The 10,104-nt window shown below is 45.6% G+C and overlaps 1 protein-coding gene across 2 annotated transcripts in view; it reads right to left on the bottom strand.

Moving 5' to 3' along the window:
* Positions 1-9,239: 9,239 nt before the first annotated feature.
* SDCBP2 (syndecan binding protein 2) overlaps positions 9,240-10,104 on the bottom strand; it is a 28,483-nt gene continuing 27,618 nt past the window's right edge. For both annotated transcript variants that reach the window (XM_087888976.1, XM_087888977.1), the window contains exon 9: positions 9,240-9,519. In XM_087888976.1, the coding sequence (XP_087745102.1) occupies positions 9,465-9,519 (55 nt within the window). In that variant the 3' untranslated portion in view covers positions 9,240-9,464. The remainder of the gene's footprint in view (positions 9,520-10,104) is intronic.

Here is a 10,104-nt window from a genome sequence, read left to right as displayed (position 1 = left end):
GGGAAGGGAGAAGAAAGGAAAAGGAAGAAGGAAGGAAGGAACGGAAGGAAGGAAGGAAGGAAGGAGATTATAATGAGAGTAAGGGAGGAAAGAAGGGAAAGAGGAAAGAAAAAGAAAAAGAAGGGAAGATGGGAAGAGAGCAAGGAAGGAAAAATAAGAAAAGGGGAAGGGAGAAGAAAGAATGAAGAGGGAAGAAGGAAGAAAGAAGGAAGGAAGGAAGGAAGGAGATTATAATGAGAGTAAGGGAGGAAAGAAGGGAAAGAGGAAAGAAAAAGAAAAAGAAGGGAAGATGGGAAGAGAGCAAGGAAGGAAAAATAAGAAAAGGGGAAGGGAGAAGAAAGGAGAGGGAAGAAGGAAGGAAGGAAGGAAGGAGATTATAATGAGAGTAAGGGAGGAAAGAAGGGAAAGAGGAAAGAAAAAGAAAAAGAAGGGAAGATGGGAAGAGAGCAAGGAAGGAAAAAAGAAAAGGGGAAGGGAGAAGAAAGGAGAATGAAGAGGGAAGAAGGAAGGAAGGAAGGAAGGAAGGAAGGAAGGAAGGAAGGAAGGAAGGAAGGAAGGAAGGAAGGAGATTATAATGACAGTGAGGGAGGGTCTGAGGTCCTGAAGTCCTGCCTTAGCTCTTGGCCACCACAGATGCCCCCCCCCGACACGAGTGATGGCAAGATGGCCACGCCCACCCTGGCCATGCCTAACCCAGCCACGCCCCCACGCCCCCAAGGTCAAACACAACCATGATGCGACCCTCAATGAAATAGAGTTCAACACCCCTGCCGTAGAATAAGATAAGAACATCAAACCAGGGTGAAATGCTACCGGTTCAGACCGGTTCGGCCGAATCGGTAGCAGCGGCAGCGGGTGGTTCGGAGAACTGGTAGCGCCGCCCACCCACCCAGATGTTGTTACTTCCTGGTTTTAACCAGGAAGTGACCTGTTTTTTACCCTCTGCGCATGCCCAGAGGGTCCAGGCGCGTGCACTTCCGAACCGGTAGGGCAGTTAAGTAGATTTCACCCCTGCATCAAACCACAGCTTTTTATTTTTACACAGTAGTGTAAACTAGCCATTTCCCTAACTCCGTGTCTATCTGATCAGTAAAGCCCGAAATCAAAGTTGCATTTTTTTCCCCCTACCTCGAGCACAAAGTCCAGAAGCGGTTTCCAAGTAGAAACAAAGATATTTGTGTGTGTAGGGGGGGGGGGTTTCTCCCTTGATCAAAGCAATCAATTTAGCCATCTCTGCTAATTTTTCCATCCATTTTTGCAGCCTTTCGTCCATTCTCAAGGTCGAAATGTCCTTCCATTTTTCAGCATAAAGTAATCTGCCGTCAAAGCATCAAAGTTCCCCCCCCCAAATTTTTTTTTCCAAATTTTTTTCCATTAAGCCCATCGTCTCTGGTTTTATAAGGTATAAAGCAATGGCGAAAAGTAAAATTTGTCACTACCGGTTCTGTGGGCGTGGCTTGGTGGGGGGTAATGTGACTGGGTGGGCGTGGCCATTTTTTTTTTCTTTTAAAAGCATTTTTTTCTTTAAAAAAGTGCTTTTAAAAGCCTCCGACGATCCCAGCTGAGTTGCCTGATCGTCAGAGGCTTTTGTTCTCTTTTTAAAGCATTTTTTTTTTTTGCTTTTAAAAGAAAACAAAAAGCCTCTGACGATCAGGCAAGGCAACTCAGCTGGGATCGTCAGAGGCTTTTAAAAGCATTTTTTTTATAACCTCTAGAGGTGGTAGAAAAAATGCTTTGAAAAGCCTCTGACGATCCCAGCTGAGCCGCACAATCATCAGAGGCTTTTTTTTTTTTTTTTACTTTTAAAAGCATTTTTTCTACAACCTCTTCGGCCGAAGAAGTGTTAGAAAAAATGCTTTTAAAAGTAAAAAAAAAAAAGCCTCTGATGATCGCGTAGCTCAGCTGGGCATGGGGGCGGGGGCAGAGATTTTTGCTACTGGTTTTCTGAACCACCCACCGCCATCGCTACCGGATCGGGCGATCCGGTCCGAACCAGGAGCATTTCATCCCTGGTATAAAGCAATTTAAAAGATCTCTCCCCACAGCTTTGGGGAGACCCACAGATCTGGGACATGCTTTAAGGGGTGTGCAGATGCCACGTGAAAATGCTCTAAAACATAAAAAAGTAGAATCCTAGGGCTGGAAGGGAACCTCGGAGGTCTTCTAGTCCAGCCCCCTGCTCCAGGTAAAAAAAACCTCCTACAGGTAGTGCTGGATTTACGACCACAACTGAGCCCAAAATGTATCTTGCTGAACGAGACCGTTGTTAAGCAAGCCTTGCCCTATTCTACCCCCTTGCTTGCCACCGTTGTTAAGTGAGTACTGCAGTTGTTAAATTAGTCACACGGTCACAAAGTGAATCTTGTCTTCCCCGTTGGCTTTGCTGGTTTTATTTTATTTTTATTTTATTTTATTTTTCAATTTATATACCGCCCTTCTCCCTGAGGACTCAGGGCGGTGCACAGCCAGAATTAAAAACATGAAATACAAATATTAAAAACAATTAAAATATATATATAAATTTGGCCCAAAAATTTAAAAAAACCACAAACCAATTAAAACATTTAAAAAATTTAAAAATTTCTTCCTAAACCAGCCCGGCTTGCTGGAAAAAGTGGGTTTTTGTTGTTAAATTGTTAACAAATTGTTAAATTTGTTGTTAAGTTGTTAAATTGCTGGCTGGCCCTCCCCCCCTCCCCTCCCTCCACCCTCCCCACCCCTTCCAGAAGTCCCCGCGCACCCCATTTTGGCACCCAGGTAAGTGCAGGGAGGCCTATTAAGCCCAAAACAGGGCGGGGGGGGGTACAGTGCCCCCCCGCACCCCTTTTTGGCTCCCAGGAGACTGCAGGGAGGCCTACTAAGCCCAAAATGGGGCACAGGGGGGGCAGGTTGTGGGTGCTGCACAGGGGTGAAACATAAAATCTGTTACTACCGGTTCTGTGGGCGTGGCTTGGTTGGGGGGGGGGGGTAATGTGACTGGATGGGCGTGGCCAACTTTTTTTTTTTTTAACTTTTCAAAGCATTTTTTCTAATGCTTTGAAAAGCCTCTCTGACGATCAGGCAACTCAGCTGGGATCGTCAGAGGCTTTTATAAGCATTTTTTTTACCACCTCTCCAGCCAAGAGGTTGCAGAAAAAAATGCTTCGAAAAGCCTCTGATGATCCCAGCTGAGCCGCGCGATCATCAGAGGCTTTTTTTTTTAAACTTTCCAAAGCATTTTTTCTAAAGCTTTGAAAAGCCTCTCTGGCGATCAGGCAACTCAGCTGGGATCGTCAGAGACTTTTCAAAGCATTTTTTGTACCACCTCTTCGGCCAAGAGGTTGCAGAAAAAAATGCTTCGAAAAGCCTCTGACGATCCCAGCTGAGCTAGGCATCATCAGAGGCTTTTTTTTTTTTTTTACTTTTAAAAACGTTTTTTCATCGGTTCTAGAAAAAATGCTTTTAAAAGTAAAAAAAAAAAGCCTCTGATGATTGCGCAGCTCAGCTGGGTATGGTGGGGGGGGCACAGGGATTTTTGCTACTGGTTCTCCGAACCACCCGCCGCCATCGCTACCGGATCGGGTGATCCGGTCCAAACCGGGAGCATTTCACCCCTGGTGCTGCATCCCTGGAGGTTTTCAAGAAAAAGATTGCACAACCAATAAACGGCCATAAGTCCATTTTTTCCAACGCCATTGTAACTTCAAACGGTCACTAAGTGAATGGTTATAAGTGCAGGAGTACCTGTCCAGTACTGCAATTGTTACAGTGATCTTAAAAGGGGACAGGATTGGACTGTCCCGGTATAAGGTTTCCTTCTTAAGCAGGGGGTTGGACTAGAAGACCTCTGAGGGCCCTTCCAACCCTGTTACAGGGAGTCCTCGGGTTGCAACAGTTCGCTTAGTGACCATTCAAAGTGACGACAGCACTGGAAAAAGTGACTTACGACCGTTTTTTCACACTTACGACTTGTGTGGCTCCCCGTGGCCTCATGATCAAAATCCGTCGGCTTGGCAACTGGCTCACATTTATGACGGGTTGAGGGATCAGACAGCATCCGACAAGCAAAATCGATGGGAGGAAGCTGGATTCGCTTAACAACCATGTGATTCGCTTCACAACGGCAAGGACTCGCTTAACAGGCACGGTAAACTCGGCCGCCGCTCACTTAACAACTGCCTTGTTTAGCATGGGGAATTTTGCGTCCCGTTGTGGTCGTAAGTTGAGGAGTTACCTGTACACAGAATTATTTTTCGTTCAGCAGAAAATTCCCTCATTCTGGCCTGGATCCGCATCATTCTGCTTACAGCTTACTCCTCGATTTGTTGGGCTGAGTAACGCCTCCAGGAACTTAACTTAAAAGGCCGTCCTGATTTTTAATCAATCAGAAGAGAGCTGGAAGGGGCCTTGGAGGTCTTCTAGTCCAACCCCCTGCTCAAGCAGGAAACCCTATGCCATTTCAGACAAGTGACTGTCCAGTCTCTTCTTAAAAACCTCCAGTGATGGAGCACCCAGAACTTCTGGTGGCAAGTTGTTCCACTGGTTCATTGTTCTCACTGTCAGGAAATTTCTCCTTAATTCCAGGTTGGTTCTCTCCTTGATTAGTTTCCATCCATTGCTTCTTCTCCTGCCCTCAGATGCTTTGGAGATTAGCTTGACTCCCTCTTCTTTGGGGCAGCCCCTGAGATATTGGAAGACTTCTATCATGTCCCCCCCAGTCCTTCTCTTTGTTAGACTAGCCATGCCCAAATCCTGAAACCGTTTTAACCTCCAGGCCTTTAATCATCTTATTTGCTCTTCTCTGCACTTTTTCCAAAGTCCCAACATCTTTTTTTTGTAATGTGGGGACCAAAATTGGTTGCAGGATTCCAGGTGTGGGCTTTACTAAGCCTTTACAAAACGGTACTAATACTTCACATGATTTTGAACAGAGCTGGGGTGCGTGGACTCCACTGAGATGCCATTTGCAGCATCTTCACCCTGGAGAACATTGAACATGGTGGAGATGACGTTATGTTGAGCGCTCAACCTTGGTTCAAAAACACCGGTCTTCCGTCTGATCCCAAACAAACCAGGTTAACATAAGATAGGATACTGGTGCTAATCCTTGCTTAAGGAGAGAGCATATCTAACCTTCTCTCTCCAGGACAATCCAGGAGCTGCATTCTCCCATCAGCCCAACTTTCATCCTGGTTTGGAGAAGCCCCAATGGATGGAAGCTAATCAAGGAGAGAATCAACATATAACAGAATAACAGATTTGGAAGGGACCTTGGAGGTCTTCTAGTCCAACCCCCTGCTCAAGCATGAAACCCTGTACAATTTCCAACAAATGGTTGTCCAATCTCTTCTTAAAAACCTCCAGTAATGGAGCACCCACAACTTCTGGTGGCAAGCAGTTCCACTGGTTAATTGTTCTCACTGTCAGAAAATTTCTCCTTAGTTCTAGGTTGCTTCTCTCCTTGATTAGTTTCCATCTGTTGCTTCTTGTCCTGCCTTCAGGTGCTTTGGAGAATAGCTTGACTCCCTCTTCTTCGGGGCAGCCCCTCAAATATTGGAACATGCTACCATGTCACCCCTAAATCCTTCTTTTCACTAGATTATACCCAATTCCTGCAACTGTTCTTTGTATGTTTTAGCCTCCGGTATTTTAATCATCTTTGTTGCTCTTCTCTGCACTCTTTCTAAAGTCTCAACATCTTATATTATTCTCTATTCTATAGCAGAATTCTATTTTTATATCATTCTGTATAAAATATTATATATTTATATATATTATATAATATATATTATATTATATTTATTATTATATTATATTATATTATATTATATTATATTATATTATATTATTATATATATTATATAATATAAAATATTATATATTTTATACAGTTCTAGAAATGTCCTAACAGAACAATTAATCAGTGGAACTGCTTGCCTCCAGAAGTTGTGAATGCTTTAACACTGGAAGTTTTTAAGAAGAGGTTGGACAACCTTATGTCTGGAATGGTATAAGGTTTCCTGCTTGAGCAGGGGGTTGGACTAGAAGGCCTCCAGGGTCCCTTCCAATTCTGTGAAGAAGTGAAGGCCCTGAAATAGGAAACTTTTCTGCCCCAGAGTCTTGTCACGGTGCAAGATCTTTCCTGAAGAACTGAAATGGGATGGAGAGAGAGAGAGAGAGTAGGAAGGGGGATAAGCCAAGAATTTTCTGGTAGGGGGCGAAGAGCAGGAGAAATGAAGTGGGACATAAGCAAAGATGGAGAAGGATCTTCTGCCCTTGAGTTTGGCCAAATGACACTGCTTGATGACCTCTGGCAGAGGAAACACAACCCCAGGCTCGGGGTTCCCCAGATAGGAAAATCTGGGGAACCCCTCTTGTCACTGATATGCCCTGGAGATGATGCCCTTGTTTTCAGCAGAGTAATAAATCTTGGCTGCCAGTGGGCACAGAAAATCTGAATTATTTGCAATGATTTGAAAGCAAGAGGGCCCGTTTCAGATGACCCAACTTTTTCAAGATCGTCCGGCACATGGGAGGGGGGACCACGGGGGGGGGTTGTTAGAGACACTAAGTCATAAGCAACGCCTCCTTCTGCAACATTTGGGGCTCTATTTCCAAAGTTGGCTTGTCTTCCGTGGCTGTTAAGACTCGAGGGGTGCCCTCCTCGATGTTCCAGAATGGCCTCGCCTGCCACGGACTTGCGTTACGTCCGCCATTTTGACAGCCGGTCCCAGGTGCTCTTTAAAGCAGCCGCATCGGCAGCCAACTTTGCAAACCGACGACCCATCCCCACCTCCTCGAGTTTGGATCAGAAGCAACCTCCTCAAAGACCCCAGAATCTCTCCTTTGCAAACTATTGGTCCCGAGGACAGCCAGGTGCTCTTTAAAGCAGCTGTGTCGGCAGCCAACTTTGCAAACTGGCAACCCACCCCAGAATCTCTCCTGACTCTCTGGGGTGAGGCTGCACAGTCTCTCCGGCCACGGACTTGCTTTACGTCCGCCATTTTGCAAACTATTGGTCCCGAGGACAGCCAGGTGCTCTTTAAAGCAGCTGTGTCGGCAGCCAACTTTGCAAACTGGCAACCCACCCCAGAATCTCTCCTAACCCTTTAGGGTGAGACTTGCACAGTCTCTCCGGCCACGGACTTGCTTTACGTCTGCCACTTTGCAAACCATCGGTCCCGAGGACAGCCAGGTGCTCTTTAAAGCAGCTGTCTCGGCAGCCAACTTTGCAAACTGGCAACCCACCCCAGAATCTCTCCTAACTCTCCGGGATGAGGCTGCACAGTCTCTCCGGCCACGGACTTGCTTTACGTCTGCCACTTTGCAAACTATTGGTCCCGAGGACAGCCAGGTGCGCTTTAAAGCAGCCGTGTCAGCAGCCAACTTTGCAAACTGGCAACCCACCCCAGAATCTCTCCTAACTCTCTGGGGTGAGGCTTGCACAGTCTCTCCGGCCACGGACTTGCTTTACGTCTGCCACTTTGCAAACCGTCGGTCCCGAGGACAGCCAGGTGCTCTTTAAAGCAGCCGTCTCGGCAGCCAACTTTGCAAACCGGCAACTCACCCTCTCCGTCTCGAGTTTGGATTTGAAGCAACCTCCTCAAAGACCCCCGAATCTTCCTCATCCCTCGGGGGGTGAGTCTGGAGGGAGCAACCGAGAGTGCTAGGTTCGAAAATGGGCAAAGAGGTTGGCTGCAAACTTCCGCAGCTGGGCAGAGGGGGAGGAGGGGGCGCTGCACCAGTTGAATTAGCCCGTCTGGGCGGAATGGGGATTTGGTGGGGAAAATGTGTTTGGTAGGAAACCAGCCTCGTGTGTGATGTATTTGTGGATATGTGTGTGTGTGTGTGTACGTTTGTTAGGCTATCCAAAGTTCTGCCAGGAATTACCACGTACGACTATATTTGAAAGAAGAAGAAGAAAAATCTATATATTTTTAAATACAGAACTGAACTGCTGTATGCGCTCCCTTGGAGTTTAATTCCCATCGTCCTGTAAGCTTTGTCTGTTTGGTGGCTGTAATAAAAAAAAATATATTGTTTGGGTCACTAGACGACTTTATTTTTATGGGCACTCAAAAAGGGGAAATTTCTTTCTAGAAAATCAAAAATAAAATACAGATAATTCTCGACATACGACCCGTTCATTTAGCGACTATTCGAAGTTAAAATGGCACTGAATAAAGTGACTTAACGCCGTTTTTCCACACTCGCGACCATTGTAGAATTCCCCGTGGTCACGTTATCAAAATTCAGATGCTTGGCAATGAACTCATATTTATGACGGTTTTAATGCGATCCCCTTTTGCAACCTCGTGATAAGTTAAGTCAATGGAGAAGCCAGATTCACTTAACAACCGTGTGACTCATTTAACAATTGCAGTTGATTCACTTAACAACAGTGGCAAGAAAGGGGGTACAATGGGGCAAAACTCAGCTATCTCGCTTAGCAACAGAAATGTTGGGCTCCATTGCGGTCGTAAGTCGATGACTACCTGTAGGATGCAGAATAAGAGAGTTGGAAGGGACTTTGGAGGTCTTCTAGTCCAACCCCATGCTTGAGCAGGGAAGCCTGTGCCAGCAAATATCCAAACATGGCCCCTTTTAAGACTTGTGGACTTCAACTCCCAGAATTCCCCAGCCAGGAATTCTGGGAGTTGAAGTCCACCCCTCTTAAAACAGGCTGGCTGGGGAATTCTGGGAATTGAAGTCCACACATCTTAAAGTGGCCAAGTTTAAGAAATATTGAATATGGCTAAACCATGTTGGGCTGTTCCAGCAGCAGCCGCTGAAAAAAATGGAATTTTCTCAGAAATCATAGCTGAGCTATAACACTGACTGTTTCCCTTCCTACTGCCGAAGCAATAGCCACAAATTCAAGATTGAAAAACTTTTTCTGGTGGGCCAGACGTTAACAGTAAGATTATGTCAACTTGCAAAGCATCCCTGGCCCGCTCTCGAGTTGCCATAGGCAAGGGGGATGGGAAACCGACGAAGCAGCACGGCAACCAAAAACAGAAGCGCATTCCAGACATATCTCTCTCAAGGCTGTCTCCCAGGGTTACCCACAGCGACCGGAGGGGAGTGATCTCTGTGAAATTGCTCTGTTGGTGAATGTGATTGATGACACATCCTGGGGGGAGGGGGGGAAACAGGATCATGATTGGGGTGTAAATTACGTGGGGGTCAGAGTTGGCTTCACCTGGAACGTGCAGACATGAAGCTCCTAATAAATAACTGAATTTCTTTTGAAGCTTGGCTCGAGGCTCATGATTTAATTAGAGCATCCGTCGGAACCCTAACAGATTACTATTACTTTATTGATTACTGAGGCCTAGAAACTTGAATGCATGTCAAAAGATTAAAGCAATATAGTTGTCCATCTTTTTCCCTCCTCTTGCTAGAATAATTCCAGAAAATTCCAGGGAAGTCCCAGACATTCGTGCAACTCACGTCGGAGGTAGAACGAAGGAGGAGAAAAAAAATTATATATCGGGGACTGAATGATCCATGGATGACTTCACTAGTCCGCTGGAAAGCCTTACAAAAGAGAAGCAAAGAGACAAAAATCAGACTCAATTTAAAAAATGCAGGTACTCCTTGACTTACGACAGTTCATTTAGTGACCGTTCAGAGTTACAGCGGCACTGAAAAAAGTGACTTATGACCATGTTTCACACCTGCGACCGTTGCAGCATCCCGATGGTCCCTCGACAACTGACTCGTATTTATGACGGTTACAGAATCCCGGGGGTCATGCAATCCTCTTTTGCGACCTTCCGACAAGCCAAGTCAATGAGGAAGCCAGTTTCGCTTAACGACCATGTTACGGACTTCATAACTGCCATGATTCACTTAACAACTGTGGCACAAAAGGTTGTAAAATGTGGCAAAATTCACTTAACAAAATGTCTCACTTAGCAACAAAAAATTTGGGTTCAATTGTGGTCGTAAGTCGAGGACTACCTGCATTCACTGGGGTTGGTGTAAAAAAAAGCATCACAACTGCTTTTTCCTCTTCCAGTAATACAGGCCAGTCCTTGACTTACGACCACAATTCAACCCCAAAATTTCAGTTGTTAAGCAAGACAGTTGTTAAGTGAGTTGCGCGCCCTTTTACAACCT

Source organism: Pantherophis guttatus, chromosome 3 (assembly GCF_059756535.1).
Source record: "Pantherophis guttatus breed Tessera chromosome 3, ASM5975653v1, whole genome shotgun sequence".
In the NCBI taxonomy this organism is placed as follows: domain Eukaryota; kingdom Metazoa; phylum Chordata; class Lepidosauria; order Squamata; family Colubridae; genus Pantherophis; species Pantherophis guttatus.
Note: the sequence above shows the minus strand (reverse complement) of the source record. Positions and strands in the feature narration are given on the sequence as shown.